At 38.7% G+C, this 19,423-nt stretch overlaps 1 protein-coding gene across 2 annotated transcripts in view; it reads right to left on the reverse strand.

The window, feature by feature from the left end:
* Window positions 1-17,018, reverse strand: part of LOC121314829 (protein Jumonji-like) — a 153,274-nt gene extending 136,256 nt beyond the window's left edge. For both annotated transcript variants that reach the window (XM_041248535.1, XM_041248534.1), the window contains exon 1: window positions 16,516-17,018. In XM_041248535.1, the coding sequence (XP_041104469.1) occupies window positions 16,516-16,560 (45 nt within the window). In that variant the 5' untranslated portion in view covers window positions 16,561-17,018. The remainder of the gene's footprint in view (window positions 1-16,515) is intronic.
* Between the last annotated feature and the right edge of the window lie 2,405 nt (window positions 17,019-19,423).

Consider the following 19,423-nt stretch of genomic DNA (forward strand, 5'->3'; position numbering starts at 1 on the left):
GGATAGACTGGATTGAAGCCATTTATGGCAATAATGGTTAGTGAATGTTTCCTGGCACATACAGACCTTAAATTAAAAAAAAAAAAAAAAAAAAATCGTCTGGTGAAATACAGTATTCCATCTTTCCATCCACTTTCTGGCAGAAGAGGTGGGGCTAATGAAACCACAGACTCTTCATGGCCTGACCCTGCCCTTATGCCATTGGCAAGTAATGTGGGAACATCCTAATCCATGAGAAAATGATGACTCTGCACCCAACAATGTTCACTTACTGTATTTTTGTGCATTGTTTGGCCAACTCAGATTCTTTATAATAATATATATATATATATATATATATATATATATATATATATATATATATATATATATATATATATATATATATATATATATATATAGAAACTCACTAACTAGGGATGACAGTTTAGAATATAACCTTTGAATGGGCAAGTCACATAACAAAACCTGCCCTAGTTTCAGAGGTAAAGTATTTAACTTTCACAATTCATCCAACACACCTTAAAAATGGCTATTGACTCAGTCATTTAAAGTGTTGTGGAATGACAGCAACCATGTACAGGTAGGCCCTAGGTATGAAAACATCATTCATTTTCATAAATGTGTAAAATATTAAATACCAGGATAACCACGTTATTACTGCAGTGTAGTCTTCCCTGAGGGAATACAATTGAGACCAGCAAGGACAGTTTAGAAGACTCTACAGGCCGTATTTAGCAATAAGTGCAAGGGCTAAGACACTATGTGAGCAGAATGAAAAAACAAACAATTTAAAAAATATATGAAACCAGCAAGAAACTGCTCAGAAAAATAACTGACCTTATCGTATCTGCGACCAAGTTGTTTCACTATAAGTTTGTACCAGTAAAATGCTTTTTTATTTCTTTCAGGAAATTTGCTGTTGGGCCCTGTGAGTGATATAGTTAAATGCTTTTGGCCTTTTTACCATACACAAATCCACCCAATCTAATGCACCACTTGTTATTTACAGTACAGTGCCTTGAAACAAAAACAATGCTCATAAAAGTTCCTTTTGTGGCTCTGGGCTTTTTGGAAATGTGCTTAATGACAGTCAACCTTTCAGATACAATCAAAAATTAAATTTGAAATGATGAATTCAGATTTTCTCCACTCAACTGGTACTTTATGTCTCATCCCTTTCATCACATCTTTTCCTTGCTCCAACAACATGACACACTATCTGCTTATTATTCGCTAGAGGTATTTCTTTCCGATTAGCACTCTGTCCATTAAGAGTGCTAGCAGAGCTAACAACTTCACATTAATAGAAATAAAAAATGCTTTTTTTCTTGTCCTGCCTGCCTGCCTGCCTGCCTGCCTGCCTGCCTGCCCCCCCCCCCCCCCACACCCCCCCACCCCATTCCCTGTTTGATCTCGGACACTCCTTTTAGCAGCTGAAGCAGTTTCTATGGTTACTGCATGGCTAGACCCCCTGATGACAGCCATACTCAGCAAAAAAACCCCAGAACTTTACACACTCTGCTTCATAGCACACTGCATTTAAATGTATTTTATATTGATGGTCACATAATATCACTGAATCTGAGAGGTTTTGTTTTTTATCCCTTATTTATTACTTTATCCCCGATTAATGTGGAAAAGTAGTGTGAACAAAAAGCCATATACTGCAAGATCAATTTTAAGAAAAATAAATCCACCTCAGAGAAATCTGAACGATGCAAGGATTTAATTGCAGCCTACTGAGAAATGTGTTGGACAATAACCCAACTTCACAAACTAAGCACTCCCAGCCCCTCACTACCAGGCTCTTTTACAAACAGATCAGTGAGTCAAACTTCTATTGCCAATAAATAATGAGCTTGAGAAGCTACTGTATTAGAAGATGATTCACTGACTTGTCAGACTTCTTTTTTACTTTGGCTCCTCGAAAGTAGGTGGGAAAGAGACAATACATCTAGACCAAACATCCCCAAAACAAAATCCTGTAACTCATAGCTATGATGAATGAAACAGCACATGCACTTTGACTCACCTTTCATTCAGAGCTTTGCAAAAGGATGACGTCTATTCACACCCACTTAACCACTGACCATCATAATCCGGGCCTACAGTGTCAGCTGAATGAATAACATTGTGTTAATGTGGAAGTGCACAGATGCTCTTTCAGTGTATGAGATTGAGCTGGAAATCAATAGTCTTCCCACACTGTATTATGTTCTACATTGCAGAGAAATTACTGGTCTACTTTATATAAAAAAAAAAAAAAAACCACACAGAACCCTGTTGTGTAGTATGCTACAGTCTACTTTGCCATAACACCCACCTCCTTAAACCTTCTGCCCCAATAAGAGCTGCAACAAATGACCCTGTTAAAAAACAGCTGTTTGCCAATACATTACAACAGCAGCAAGGAGTGGTTTAGGGCTCCTCATTGGCATCTGCAAGGTTAATTCTATAGATGTTTTATTATTCACGTGATACTACAGGATAGCCACATTAATGTGTACCGTAAAACCTCAAATACTTGCCGGGTCTCTAATGAGCACTGGGGCTTCTGAGAAATATGGTAAACAGATGACGGGTTATGACTATAATGCGCATCATACTGATTGTTCCATCCAGTACACACACATGGTTGTACAGGGTACACAATTCAAACTTTTTTTGTGACGCTATTCATGTTAAAACCAGCTGTGGATCTTTGAGCGTGCTGAGAGTAAGTAAATATACAAACTTGTTTTCTGATATTAGCAGGGTTGCCTTTTAGTGTATTTGTACTAAGGGATGTCACGGTATACCGCAGTATAAACTGCAACTATTTTCCTATACAATGATTACCAAGTTCACACGATTTATGGTGATATAGGTGCGTTTTTTATTCACCGTTTGTCCATCGTTGAGCCACTGTGTTCATTAGAACTAATTTAATGAACAATGACATCAAGTTCTGAAAACTGCATGAGATTATCCAAGAAGGCTATTAAATAAGTGACGTCATATTTAATATAAACTGCCCTACTAAACAATGATTGCTAGCAAACGTGATTGTCAGTAAATGAAAGACAAATAGTCAAATATCAGCAAGAAAAAGGCACTGCAACTTTTCATCACTGCCTTCCTATTAATTTACCAAACCAAAGTAGTAACAGTAGCTATTATCCATCGTATCGGTCAAGAGAAATGCAGTAAACACACACTAATGCAGACAATCAAAAAGTCTATTTACTACAATATAACTATGTCTAAGATGTTACAGGAATTTGTATTATTATTTTAAACGGTATTGTAAAGTCCCCTAGATCCCGTTTAACTTTGCAACGGTGTTATACACACCTTAACATTTCTTCTTTCCTTTGTGTTCGTTGCTGTTAACATGCAGTCCAAAACATAATAATTGCAGGCACCTTTTTCTCATCATTAAGTTTTGCACTCTGCGGAGAGATCAGTGGGCGGACTCTGCATGTCATAAAACTTCTCGATTGGCTATTGCTAGGTAACACTTTGCTTCTCAACTCAGGGGTTTTCAACTTTTTGAAACTGTACCCCTTCTGGTACCCCTTACAATTTTCTCTCAATGAATGGTACCACAGTTGCAATAAAAGGCAGAATAATCTGGTTAACACATTTCTTTTTTTCTCCTGTTTATTTAATACATATTTTACACAGAAAACCAAACAGTAGGCTTCATTTTTCAAACTTGGATGCAAATTAAAAGGTAGCATTTAGGAATCTTTTGCTTTCTATTGGGAAAAGTAATTATAAACAATACAAAATAGTCTGCACAGTAAATGTTTATCACGTTACTATTTACTTCCCACCTCAGCATAATTGTACGTGTCGTTTAAAATGTATAGTATCCTCAACCTCAAGATAAAACTATAATTAATTACTTACTAAAAATGACCTAAAGGGACTCTGTATAACTTTGTTGCTTTTCACTTTTTGGCTTGTGTGTTATCCTTTGTTTTTCTATTGCAAGTAAGAAATGTATCAAACCTGGAACACATATTCAACCAGCCGCTATTGCTGTTAATAAAATGCAGCCACGGTAATAAACAAAAACCGTCAAAGTATGATGATTATTTATGTTTACCAGAGCATTTACACTTCTTAAACGCAGAAACACTGTGCTTCACTGACACGACAAGTTGAAAACAGCAAAGATCACGAGCAGCACAGAGCGCTCTCCAGGCACAAATCGCCAGACGCCTGCTTCACCTATATATCAGAGTGGAAATCCACACAATAGAAACCGCGCATGTGGATGTGATAGATTGTTCTTTTTTTTTATCATTAGCCGTTCACTTTGAGCTGCAAAACAATTGTTAAATAAGTATACATCATGCTTTAGAGAATATACAATACCGTTAAAAAATTCAAGATCATTTTCTCTTATTTTCATTTGTTTGTGCATTTCTGAGTCGTCCTGTGCACCTCCTATGACCCTCAGGGGTACGCATACCCCCGGTTAAAAACCCATCTTAATAGGATGCCATCCAAACTGATAGTGGTCACATTCTTACCCCCTATTGTTCCAGACTGAGCCCAGAAAATGTTAATATTTTGGTGTTTCTCCACAGTAATTTGAAATTAAAATGCAGCATTACTTTGCTAAGCCTGTGTGAGCTGGAGTGAACACTACATCCAGTTAGGTAATGCCTGATAGAACTGTACTACCAGTGTGATGGATTTGTTTTAAAACTTCAATTACAAGTTTTCTTGTTAAATTACTTGAGTGTATTTCTTTAAATAGCCATTTAAAAACGGATTACAAAAAAATGACATCATACCGCGGTACGACGATAACGTGACATCCCTATTTGTACGTGGCTTTTTTTTTTTTTTTTTTGGAATATTCGTATTTTGCTCCTTTACCAGCATTCTTTTTTTTTATCAATGTACATGTTATAAAAACAAACGTCACTTTTGCTTTGATTTTGTGATAAAACTGGTACTTGTATTGATTTTATTGTTCATCTTTTGAGGATGAACAACAAATAATGGGTTAATATAATTTTAAAAACATGCTTTTTTTTTTATTGTGCTGCAGGCCTACCTTAATACATGCTTGTGTTCTTATATTTACAGGGCTGTCTTTAGTGGGTTTTACTGTTTTTATTATTATTACAATACAAACTGTTATTACCCACTGACACAGCCTTTAATGATGTTGCTGTAATGTTGTAATTTAAGTATGTCGTTTCTATAAGGTTGTGTGCAGGCAGCTTTTTCATGACTGCATCTGAAGTATTTGCAGATGTTAGTGATCTTACATAATATACACAGAGTCTCAAATAGTCGCTGGGGCTACTGGCAAATATTGTAAATAAATGCCGGGGAATTTGAAGTTTTACAGTATTCATCTTAAATGGCAATATGTACAGCACATTACTCTAACACTATCAAACATGGGGTCCCAAGTGGCTTGTCCAATTCAGTGAAGGGTAAGTGATGAGATCAGTAGATTTCAGGTTAAAATCATGGTTGAGGCAAGTTGCAAGTTGCCAGTAATGCGGCAGGACAGCTGCAATCTCCCCTTCAGCCTGTGCCCATTGGAAACAATCCCTGACCCAGCTGAATAACTTTCAAGATTGCCAAAAGGGATGACGTGAAGATGGCAAATTGAAAAGAATCTATATTGATTCTGACAGCTAATGGTACAAAGCAAAACTATATTTACATTGCCAGACACAACACGCTGCTATGGTCAGACAAATCAGAGCCCTAAGCCAAACAAAAAATGAACACTTACATAATCCCACCCCACCCCCCATCCTAACAAGGGCCTTGGGAACTTTAACCCTAGAAGCACAATTATTAATGCTACAGCAATTCTAGGGTTTCCATAAATACCCACTACAGTACCTCAGCCAGACAATTAAATAAACCCCAGGAAACTTCCAGGAGTGATTTCCAAAAACAAAAGATACTTGCATTTTACCTATTTAACCCATTAGGGCCTACCGTCACTGCCACGGAGTAGTCCTGACACTTTTAGGACTGTACCACTGTGTATTGTAACACCATAGTCCTTAATCCTGTTTGAGGATGTAAAATGGGAGGAGAGTACTGGGACATACTTTTATGCTACATGCAGAAAACACTTGGTACACATAAAATGTAGACTCCCTATGACTGCAACTCTCTGTCAACGACACAAAAGAACGCCAACACCTAGGACCGAGGAGGTTTAATAAATAAATGATAGGCAGCTTTCACATGCCACTTTAATGGTCATATTTTACAATTTTGTTTCTTAAAAACCACAACCCCTTAGCAGCAACAACCACCACCAAATTATACAACTTGACTTTTGAACAGTCTGTTTGTCAGCGTCATTCTTACTCCTGTTGTTGGGTCCTCACTGAGCCAATCGAACCACTTCAGTCTTCATTCCCATTCACTGGCTCTGAAGGCTTCAACGTATCACAGCACACGTCAATGCCTTTATCAGCTTCTAAAAGGAGCCTCAATATTGTGGTACTTAACTACTGGGAATAAATAAAGCACAGAAACCACTGGACTTGAGTGCCTTTGTGTTTAAAATAATAAGCATTGTATAGTGCAAAGATTTTGGTGCATTTCAAAAATACAAACTAATAAACACAAGGTGAAGGAGAGGCTTTTGTTCTATTGCAGAGGTCATTAATTAATAAGTTAGCTTTTTTGTGCTCTATTGATACAGGAAGTGGAAAAAACGGTTGCCTCTGAAGCACTTTGTTATATGATTAAAAAGGTCAATAGCCTAATTCCCAGCATCAGAACATTCAGGTTACAGAAGGTTAAAAGTTAACCAAGGAAAGGTTTCAAAAAGTGTACTTGGATCCTTGCAATAGGATGTAGCCAACAAGCTTGGCAAGTAATGCTGGATTCTGCTTTATACTGTAGCTAAAAAAAGCAGGTTTGTCAGGCTAAGTAGGATCAACACTCAGGAAAAAATCTACCACATGAATTCTACAATATGGACGGCTTACAAGCAAACTGTAAATCATCATAATCTAAAATTGGAAACCGTAACAGTCACTAACTTTAACCTGCTAGATAGAGTAAAAAGCCTTCCTATTCCAAAAAAAAATACCCACATTTTGGGCCCATCTTTAAAACCAATTTATCAATATGGTCATTAAAAGTAACATGTGCAATCCATATACCTAGATATCTATAAAAGGAAACTACCATAGTACAAATCATGAATAATTGTAAGTGTACAGTAAATTAAGGAACTAATAGTCACATGTTCAAATATAGATGTACTATATTTTAATGTACTTCAGGAAGTAGTAGTTTACTATCAGTTTTACGTTTTTTTATTTACTACAGAATTGTTCACTGAACCCTTACTTAGATTCACTTCAGAGCCTACCAAATCCCTCCCATTTTATCCTCCCAACCCTCTGTATAAACTGCATCCCACTTGTCAAACACAGGCATTTAAAAATTGCTTGCTGTAAAACATTAGGTTATATGGAGCTCAGCCGAGTTTAACATAAAAGTAGCTATTTTGATGCCGAATCCCTTGCAAATTTTAAACCTGCCGTACTAGCCTGGCTTTAGAGGCAAGCACCCATTCTGAAATTCTTATTTTTTTATTTTTTTTTGTACACCATGCAGTGCAATGGATTCTTCAACTTGGCCTCATCAGTTGTGTGTCTGATGAAACAAACACTGACAGCTTCTTTGCATTTGTAAAGGCCCCACAGCAGCTGTGGTTATCCCACCATAGACCAATGAATTAAGGCTGAACCCCAGCTGGGTCTAAATAGGACCCCGTTTTGCACAAAACAGCAATATTATCCATGTTAACTTTAGCCTTATCGTCACATTCTGTTAAAATGAAATTACCATTTGTAAAGCTCTGAAACAGGTCGATTTCCTCTGGCCTGTTCTTAATTTAAGCTCACACAATTTAAGAACTTGCACAACATTCATCTATGGGGGGGGGATACAAAAGTAATTGGCTAAATAAACTGTACCATCAGTAAACCCATTAATTACAAACCACACCAAGCGCTGGCTCCTTTGCTCAGCAATAAAAATGTACTAAAAAGATCAGCTTTAAATAAAAACATGGTCCTGTAGAGTTTTTTTTTTTTTTTTCTTTGTTAACCCCATTGCTCGCAGTTTTGTTTTAGTAATTTTACCAGTTGCATCCTTGATGTTAGCGATGGTTTTTCCAAGGGAAATTGTTAAGCCATGCATTTACTGTATATGTCTTGCGCTAATTAAGGACAGGTTAAATTAGCAGGTCAAGAGCCCCAGCCTAAGTAGAGGCTCTTGGGATACCTTTGCCGAGTTCAGTTTAACCCTTTACCCCTTAGCAACAGCACGAAGAGGTGCTTCTTATTGTGCTATTACACAACATAAATGGAGGCAGTCATGCCTGGTAGTTAGGCCAAGGCCTGGGAGCCTCAGGAATAGAGATCCTGGGATCAAATCGCAGCACAGCTACAGATTCACTGTGTCACCCCTGGGGGCATGTCACTCAACCCCATTGTGCCTCAGACTTAGTTGGCTGGAAATGACATACAAACAAGATCCCACTGGAAGCATGAGTCTCCAACAGCTGGGCTACTATGCTGCAGAAAACGTAGTTTAAAAAAACTGTCTAATCTGTCGATTAGTTTAAGTCAGATTTCTAATTGAGGTAAAAAATGCATTTCACAATCTTTTTTTTTTTTTTTTTTTATTGAATAGAGTTGTTTCTCCATGCCCCACCAATATTGATTCAAATGCAGAAAGGTTTTTATAGTACTTCCAGCCTTGACTCTGGAATTGTTACAGTATCGTTTTAAAAGTGGTTATTGATTTCTAAAAGCATATATAAACCCCAACCCCCTTAATCTTTCCGCTACCCGTCTGAGGTCTGACTGACATAACTTGACTTCAGCTTGTGTACAAATATCCACCAAAATATACGTATTATATCTTTAACAGCCTGAAGATTATTAAAAGAATAACTTCATTCTATGATGAAATAAACCCTATTACCTAGTTTGAATGCACAAAAATAAATAAATCAAACAAAAGTTTTAAAATGTACTCAAATGCATTTCTTTAGAAATGTCTCCAGAAGTGTAATTTAGTGATCTACCTGAAAACTGTAAATGTATCAGTGGTAGCCACAACCCTCAGGAACTAGGATCAGAAATGATTTTATAAATACCGTGTCTGGTTTTCATTTTACACCAAATTGTTTGCCATCAGACAGATCTGACAACTCATCAACATCTTGTGTAAAAATATATATATATATATATTATCTTCTTTCAGGTCAGTAAGCATTCTTAGTTACGTAAAGCAATTTAGTATGCTCTATGGTAATGCTACGCTTTAAAATCATGGTATGAAATGGTAATTGAAACCTAAGATACTGAAATGTTGGACCTCATAATAAAAGTTCTCTATTGGTTTGGGGCTTTAGTGAAATGCACTTTGATTGGCGAGTCATCCCTGAAGTTCGTTTCAGATATACTTCAGTACAGTTAATATTTTGTTAAATTTGTCTTTGGGTTTATAAACATTTTGGATAATTTGGTATGACTTCTGGCAAGCTTGTACTTGTGATCACTAAATCTCCTGACAGAAAGCAAAAAAAAAAAAAAAAAACTCACTCGTCTAGCTTTCTGTCTATCTACATTACTTTTGTTTTGAAAGTATATCAAACCATCCCTAATTGGTTATTTGCGGCTTTGGAGATGTCAGTCATTTAGTAAGCAACCAATGGTTGTTTAAAAAGGCTTGTTTGCCAGCAGTATTTAAAGCCTACTTTATTAGTGGACTGATTTTGTCATTTGACTAAAAGCCTCATTATGGATTACAACATGGTACAAAGCTGCAAGTAGAATTTCAGTACCGTACGTGCAGAGATCAGAATGAAAGAAACAATGTGGCGTTCCAATTTATTTCACTATTTTTATTAAAACAAACAACTCTAAATGTCGGCTGCAAAGCACTTCAAAATGCTTTCATCCTGGAGTGTGTAAAAAAGGGAGTTGGGAAGAAAGCAATGGTTACAAATAGACTGAACATTCAAATTTAGCTGTAAAAGACTCTGGAAAGACAGACAGAGATCTTTCTAAGAACAATTTGAAGGCCATGTTAATCATTAGTGTGACAGATACAACCAATGCATAAGTATCCATATTTTAAATGACCCCAAGCAATATCGGGTCAAAGAAGGAAAATGCTAGAGCTCCTTCTTAGATGCTAGGAACATTCATGTAACATCTTGGAAGGCTACCTGGAAAAGTTAGTGTGTGTACATACTGTGGTTTCCTTGTGCCAAGATTGTCCATAAGTGGTCAACCAGAAGCTTAATGTGTAATTCAACCATCAGTTCCTTCTTGTCAAAATCCCTATCCAAGTCTCAAACAAAGATTTGCTAACAGTCCAGTTCCAAACTGCAATGTTTAGTTTAGGCCAATTACCAGGCTAGAATTACAAAAAAGGGGATTGGTTTACTGCCACTGAAAGTCCCCAAAACTCTGCAACCAGCTTTTAATTGCAATATGAACATTTAGCTAGATGGAGTTATAATGAACATATTAGAATAGGTCATGGGTAAGAATTCACTATTTCCTTAAGGGTCTGCATTTTAATTTACAGGTATTATTAAATCTAATTAAATATTGAAATAAAAAAGCACTGAAACCACAATGCATGGGCTAATGCAATAATGAAGCCAGAAACAGAAGCGCTCTGAAAATATTCAAATTAAAAAGGGCATACTGAATGTTTCAGAAACCATACTATCTACCTATCTATCTATCTATCTATCTATGTATGATCATTTTATTACAAAATAATGAATGTGTTCAACAGGACTTAGCAGTCACGTGTCTGGCTTGTGCATGTAACACTGGACATGCCTATTTTGGTGCCATTTTCACCTACACCAATAATTTAAAATAAATAAATAAAAAATCCTAGCGATGATTGAATAAAATTATCATTGTTTCTGTCCTACTCCGCTTGCAATGTTTATACACTGACTTACAGAAATTCCTTGTTTGTTTGATTCATTGTATAGAAGTAGAGGATTTGTACTGCACAAACCAATTAGTGTTGATTGAGGCAACTTATCATTCAAAGTGAAGAAACATACGCTTGGATTTGTGATGATTGCTGTTTTTCTTAGACTCTGTGGAGAACAGCACATCACACAAATCCAAGCAATTGTTTCTTCTGTTGTTTCACTGGGAATGGTTAAGCCCCATAAACAACCATGACCACCGCTGTATTTAATGCAATTTACAGACTTCTTTCATGAGCGTTTAGTGCTGGCCCACCAGATCGCTAAGGGGTCAGTTTGCACGTGACCGCCGTGGTGCTGCTGAAGGTCAGGAAAACAATAAGTCAGAGTAAGAAACATTGCACAGACATGTTTTGTTTACAATTTCTGACGCGAGACGTTTAAAATAATCATCATGCTAAAATAATCTGCATCTTAAGAAAATATTCAAACCAATGGGAATAGTAAACAAAAAAGCTCTGTTGCTAAACTTCTACACCTATAGATAGATATTCACTTTAACATAATAAATTTAAGCAAATGTATTTGATACAATTCCAAGAATTTCAAATCAAAAAGGTCATTTGAAGGGCACATTTCAAAAAGCTTATCTTAACCCACAAACGGCTACACCCACTACTCAGACTTATTTAACTAAAAATGTGTTTTCTTATTTTGTCCGAGTTAGTTTAAATACGACAGCATTTACTCAATCTGTTAAATACACTTAGTTTGTGTGTTGCTCACGTGCCATTAACAAAATGTCCTGACACCAAATAAAGAAAATAATTAAAACGAAAGGCTGAAACACAACAAAAAGGTCAGTAATTACACATAAAAAGGGGAAAAGTTTACTGCATCAAGCTGAAAAAAGTTATTTGTGAACTCCAATAAACCGCTGTTTTTCACCAGTCAAATCGTAGGGGGCCTAAATAAAGCTGAATCAACACAGACAGGTTTTTTTTTTTCCTTTGTTACATCTTCTTTAGCAGCAACTATCCCAGATCTGAAAGATTCAGTTATATGGTTTACCGTGAAGAGTTTAAGGACAATTTCATAGCACAGCAGATTCCCTTGTTAGATGGTAAGCTGACAATACCTCTTCAGCCAAAGAAGTTAAGACGTTACCATAATGAAAAACAGTATGCAGCGTGTGTTTTGTACTGAAGCAGGGTCAGCTGTGCAGGGAAAACTATGTTTATTTCTCAAACTGACCATTTTAAAAAATGTGAAATCAGAATGCATAGAAATACTTGGGGCTGTAATCATGATGTGTGGTGCTAAGAAAATAATTAAATTAAATGTAATGTACTGTAGCTTACTTGATTGCAGTAAAAGAAATAAGAGCTGTCTGTTATATGCTGTCAGACCACGACTTCACTAACACCGAACGCAGGAGCTGCAGCATGCTATTTCCCATATTACAAGTGTACACAATTAAAAGGTGTGGTCACAGTTCCATACAGCACTATATTACATACATACAGACACACACACAAATATTAAATACATAAACATTGAGTTAATTGCCGTCATCAGCTGCATAGATTAAATATTCAGCAGAATTAGGCAAAAAAACAAGTGAGTACAGACATTAAAGTTACTGTTTTATTATCAATTCAGTGTCTTAACAAGTTGTTGTAAAGTTTGTCTGGAGGCCTGAAGGTACTATTTTGCTGTATACAGAGGTACTTTGTCAGTTTGTGACTGTAAATGAGCATTGGCCAGCTTGTGTAACAGGAAGCAACACCCAAAGGGTAACAAAAAAAAAGAAACCAACTAATTGGTGATCAGACAAAAAATTCATTAACAATAATAAAAACAAAACAAAAGTGAATGTGCGTGTTACCACAGAGAGCGGTGTGGCTTGCCACAACAGCAGAAAGTTTGACTCTGATTGACTCAGAAACCCCATGGATAAAATATGTGATAATCACGAGCGCCTTCAACTGAAGTGGCTGCAGTCATTACCGGAATGCTAGCTCTGCGACAGTTTCCCCTTTTCTCAAAATCTCAATGTTTCTTTAAAGGTTTCTCAAAAATGAGGCGGGTACATGCAGGGCAGCTAGAGTAGGTTGAAAGTTCCAGTATGTGAAGCAGTAATGGCAAATGACACCAGGCACAACTTGGAAACTGCTGAACAACATGAAATTTACATAAATTGCCTGGCTGAGCACCTTAATTCACAGAGTGAAAGCTGTTCTAATTTAATTGTTGGTCATTTGAAACTGCCTTACACTGCAAGGCCAAAAAGTGTTTTTTTTTTGTTTTTGTTTGTTTTTTACGTATTTAATGTTTTGTTGGGGCAGCCGACTAATTCCCAGTTACTGACAGGAATGATCGAGCTAAAGCTACAGATCCCAGAATCAAGAGTGGAATCAAATTGGGCCCCGACTGTCCAATTCCTAGGATACAGATGGCTATTTACAGGCGGGGCTTCCACTGAACTTGTTGAGTGGAAATCTACACTAATCAGGTTAAGCAATAAGACTAAGTCTCAATTCCTTGGCTGTAAATGAAATTCTAGGTGAACCTGATGCAGAAACACACTGAAATCAGCTTCAGAAAGTATTTAAGGTAATAAACTGTAAAACATTACCTCGACCCACAATACCTGTTTAAGCAGCTCATATTACCACGAAATTTAAAACCTTGTGTCCACACACTTCATAAAATGAAAGACAAGCAAGTAATGTCACTTGTGGGTTTTACATGTACTGGGAACAGGCATTTTGGAAATACTTCCTGCTGTGCTTGGTATTAGACAGATAAAAAGTAAATATCAGCCTGCAGTATAGCTGCATCTCCTATATGAAGATGACCAGGCATGTAGTAACCAGGTAAATACCGTACCGGTTGTTTGTGCTTTGAAATGCAGCAATATTACAAATCACCTGCCATATTTAAAGTAACTTACTTTTTTTTTTTTATGGAAAATGCATGTGTTTGTAAAGTCATACATCACAGCTAAAGCATTTTATTCATGAAACAAAGAGTAGCCTGGGAAATACTTTAACATTTGACAGGCTACTCTTTGCTTGTAAACACTTGCATATTCTGAATATCCAGTACTCTCAAATATTCAGGATACTAAACACAAAACATAATTGTCCATCTTTCTTATTTCATGTAAAATGTGTATAAAATTGAAAGCTTTAGTTTCTTTATTTGGGTTTTATTATGTAACCCTGCATTCGATTGTTGCATAATAAAGAATAGTGCAAACACCGCCAAAAGAAAGACATTTTAAAAGCAGGACTTCTATCCCCACCCAGCAGACACCCAATTTGCTGCCAGTCTTGCAAAAGAACCCAAGCCTTGAGGTTTGTAAAATACACACTATTAAAAGAATCCCTATTACATTAACGGGATCCAAGCTTATTTTCTTTTCCAGCAAAGTGTAAAGCAAAAGAACAGGTAGAGGCAGATCAATAGTAGGCAAATCTAGATTAACAGGCAAACGAAAGGTCTGGGAAGTACTTAAGACAAGTACAATACCAAACAAGTTTTCAGCCCAGTTTATATTGAATATACAAAACACAATGCCTTCTACCAAACAGTAACAAAGAGCTTCTATGAAAAGGCATGCCATTAAGTTACATGACTTGCACAAGAATTCAATACTAATGTGAAATTTTAACGTTTGAAATGCAGAGCTAACACGTTTCTCAATAATCAGCATGGACTGTCATGAGCTGCCAGGGTTCCCATGGTACACGTCACGGTTACCAGGCCAAGATCTTAAGAACAGGCAGGGCATGTGGCTGCATGAGAGAGAGGAGAACGGGGTCAGGAAAATTCAGACTCACGCCTCCTTGCGTGACGTCATACAAAAGGGGCCTCTCCCTGAAGCGTCACCTTGTTTAAATGGACCTGTTGCTTTAAGATTTTTGCCCAGCCAGCTGCAAAGAGATAGACAAAAAACCAACCAAGCAGACATGCTGCTTCTCCTGCTGTGCTAGCGCTGTACTGAAAGCGATCTTAACAGCCAGTCAGTTACAAATCCACGTTATCAGTAGCAATACTAAAACCTATTGCGATTTTGTTTAACAGTCATATAATTGTGCATATATGGAGGCTTAAGGCTTTAAAGTAAAACACTACTCAAACACCCAACTTTGAATGTTAATAAGAAAATGACACGGTAACCGCCCCCCCCCCCCCCCCCCCCCCAAAAAAAAAAATCTGCGTTTCTTATGCTGGCATTTTAGTAATGCCATTCGGCACGATGAGGTAGCCAGCAACGGGTTAAAATGCTAAATAAGGTCTTACAGAAATATGAACGATTAAGCCAACTTAAGCCAATTGCATTGCGACATACAACAAAATAAGTGAAAATAATTTAGTGTCTTTGATTTTCAAATTGTGACTTTTCAAAATATACCATTTTATAAAATGGTTGCTTCTCTAATCCTACACCACGAACCTCCGCAATGCGACTAGAATTTTTAGTCTTTTTAGTTCACAATACGAGTTCCCTGCTGCGATTAATTTTACCTGTTAGTTGCCAATGTGTGTGACACATTTCATACTGCTCTTGTAAAACGATTAAAATCAAATCCCTCTGTGGTTCGAAAATTAGCAAGAATGTCACTTAAGTACTCGGAAACCCAGCTGCGAACACGGGGATTCAGAGGTCACAGACCAGGAACACGAAACGAAAACAAGTTGTACCAAGGCATTCAGCAATAAACCTGTTTAATAACAGCAAATGTATGCACGCGGACACCAAAACATTTCGACAGACAGCAGACTGGAATTTGGCAACAGCCAGAGACAAACGCTGCATTCAAGGCCCCCTTTCCTCTTTGCAAGACCCCCCCCCCCTCCAGTCCATGCTCGATCGAGTGGCCTTGGGTTGTGCTAACGTCCTCCACGGAAAACCTTACCTACCAAAATAGACTTACAGCTAACAGTCCATTACAAACTACCAATACATCACAGGAAATCAGCGACAATATGATAAAGTTTATTGACAAATTAGTGGAAGTGGAAGCCAAGAAAAGCTTCAGCTACATGGCTTTGCCTGGGAGCAGCAGTCTAAACATATTACGTTCTGTGAAGGGCAAACAAAGCCACTTCAAAAGACGAAATCACTCTGGAATAATAATAATAAACATTAATCTCGTTCCTGATTAATAAAGTCTATGTAAACCAATACAACGCATTATGTGATCTCGGCAGATCAGCAAGCGATCAAAATAAATTAGATCCGAGAGAGGATCAATGCTCTCAAAATAGCGTCCATTTCAAACTAAAGAACACATAAGTCACATATCACAGAATGCTTAACCATAACAGTGGTAAGCAATGGTCAATAACTACACCGACAACACAGCGGAGTTATATTATCAATTACTACTGGGGGGTGAAAGTTTTAAAATGCTTTATCATTATTAAGCAAGCAAATCGAACGTACAAACTTCTTAAAAAGGTCACCTTCTTCCAGCATTATTATTACTCCACTTTAAAAAATACAGTATTAGTAAAGAGACACTTACGTATTTCTTTTGAATAATATTTCTCTTGGGTCTTCCCTTGCTCATTCTGCTATCCAAATTACGTTTGCTAAAAGGAAAAATCGCCACATGAATTTAGTTTTTAGTTTTTATGTTTAAAAAAAGACACCAACGATTTTAAATCCTGTGTTTGTAGAAGGAGTAGAAATGTCCTTCAGAGCAGAGACTCGACTTGTTTTGGTAGTACTAAATCCCAGGTTAGAGATCCACGACGAAAAAATAAACAATCAAACAAAAAATCACTCCGGCACAACACATTCATATCATAATAATTCACAATAATATATTTTCCCTTTGTAGCAAAAAAAAAAAAGACGCCATTCACTCTCGATTCTTCTTAAAAAAGAAAACACAAGCGCGATCTCAAATATGTTTGTGCGTCACTGGAAGTTACACCTTGTTTAGGAATGGGATTTAAAGGTAGCAAAATAAATAAAAGGTTTGTAGTCACGTTTTGGCTGGAGCTTGCAGACAAGATGAGTGAACTCTCCAGCAACACTAGGGACTCTGTACTCAGCAAGCCTCTTTTTTCGAAGAGTTTAGCCAATCACGAACGACGCCATACATAGCGGTAACTTTAAAAGGACAGCTTTTGTTAGGGACCGGGTACAAATCTAAGACATTTTTACTAACGGGAAATAAAGATAGGTTTCATGGGTGGATATTTTAACTGTTGTTTTTTGTTGTTTGTTTGTTTGTTTTTTAACAACAAACTCCCATCTTGTCTAATGTCCAGCTTACTGTAAAGGACACATTGATTACAATTTTGGCAATGACCACAATGGTGTATTCTGGTCAGATATGGTGATTTGCAGGTTTTTTACAAGTTGCTCTGGTTCAAGAGTTTTGTGATGGTGGAGGAGCTGTTTAAACTGAAAAAAACAAAACAGCTACATTAAAAAAATAGGTCCATAAAAAATTGCTGTCTACCGATATATGCTGTAGCACTGGATGAAATTGCTGTCAGAAAAAGAAGGCAGTCTTGATAACAGAGCAGGGTTCAATAGTTGGCAGGCTCTTTATTTGCAGCAACAGCTTCACAGCAAGTAACACAGCTCACAGCACACGATTCTACACTCTCTGAATCCACACCTGAAAACACAAAGTTACAATTATGTGAGGCTCAGCCAGTCAGCGCCCACTGACCTTTAACTAACAACAATGTAATAAGAGTCCTGCACAGCTGCATGGTTCATGTGAAAAAGCACCTGGTGACCCCAGTGTAGACTGCCTGATCCAGCGCCAAGCCACAGCACCCTGCTGCATGATGCAAGCAATCAAGTCCTACAAGTTAACAGTTCCGGAATGCAATACAGCCACAGACAAAGCCAGTCCGTCTGCAACCGCCACTACGCAGACAGAGGCTACAGGTTGTCAGTGGGACTCACCCCAGCAGACTGCTAACTGTCAGAGGCAGCTGCCGATGTGGAAGTCCCGGGCAAAGGTGAGCCTAAGAGTCCAGTCCCCAGGTTGTCGCTGATCTGACCGAACATCAACAAAGCAGGGTGCAGCTGGTTGACTCCTGCATGGCAGTACCGCAGGCTAACAGGACCAGGACAGCTGTACATGCCAGTCTTTCTAGTGGCTATCGGTGACAATAGCCAACTGGGCAGGGAGGGTACGGTAAAACTGCGCCACCAGCCAGTCGCTCTGGGGGTGCAGCGGGTCTTATATATCCACAGGCGACGACACATTTCTGCAAAGACCCAGGACTCAAAGTTGCATCCCTGGTCCGAGTGCAGCTATTGTGGTACTCCAAACCACCAGAAAAAGCCTTCCAGGGGCCCAGGATATCAACCCCTGATGCGTCCCATGGGCTCCCCGGCTGGAAACTGCTGCAGCGGGTTGTGCAACTCTCTCAGAGGTCCCTTCCTTGTGACACACTCATCACAGGGCCTGCAGAAATCCTCTACGTCCTGACAGCAGCTACCCCAGTAGAACACCTGTCGAAGCCGTTTGAGTGTTTTGGCAGCCCCAAAGTGTCCTGGACCCAGCATGCCATGATGAGCATGTAGTACAGCCGCCTGTAGGGAGTGTGGGAAAATAACATGCCACCTCACCTCCCGGTCTGCTAGCTAATTTCACTGCAGTTGTAGTACCCCATTCCTGATGGCCAGACTGCTCCATTGTGCCCACCATGCCTTTGTCGCTGGTGACTGCAAGACTATAGTGTCCCACAGCCTCTGGTGTCCCTACAGCCAGCGCAGCACTGGTTGCAGATCTGCATCCCAGTCTTGCTGCCACCTCCACTCCGCTGCTGTGACCACGGTCAGCTTACTACTCTCAGCTCTCAGCTCTCCCGCACTGCTTGGTGACATTCTTGGTTCCTACCCCCTTTCTGCTCGGTTGAAACCAGCTCTTCCTCCTGGATATCATGCTTTTGGCAGTGACTGCAGTCCTCCTCAGTACAGGGGAGATGGGACAGATTGAATTGGTAATTGAAGGGCTATAGCGGCTCGATCCAGTGTGCCATCTGCCCCTCTCATTCCCGAAATGATAGCAGCCGCTCCAACGCAACGAAGGGCAATTCACACAGATAGGGGTGAAAATGGCAGACCGCCGCTACTACTGCAACAAATCCCATTGGGTGACGCAGTACTGCCGCTCTGCCTTGTTCAGGGATAGGCTAAAATAAGCCACAACCCCCTCTCCATCTGTACCCTGCTGAGGTGAGTTCGACCTGCCAATAGCCACTTTTTAAGTCGGGAGAGCTAAACCAGGCTGAGGCAGCCGCCAAGTCCAGAGACTCATCGATGATGCGGGGAAGGGGGGAAGAGTTCTTGCAGGTCACTTCATTCAGGCACCTGTAGTCCATAAAGAACCTTCCGCTTCCATCCTCCTTGGGGAACATAACGACTGGCGCAGCCCATTGGCTGTCAGACGGCTTGAT

Source organism: Polyodon spathula, chromosome 4 (assembly GCF_017654505.1).
Source record: "Polyodon spathula isolate WHYD16114869_AA chromosome 4, ASM1765450v1, whole genome shotgun sequence".
NCBI classification, from domain to species: Eukaryota; Metazoa; Chordata; class Actinopteri; order Acipenseriformes; family Polyodontidae; genus Polyodon; species Polyodon spathula.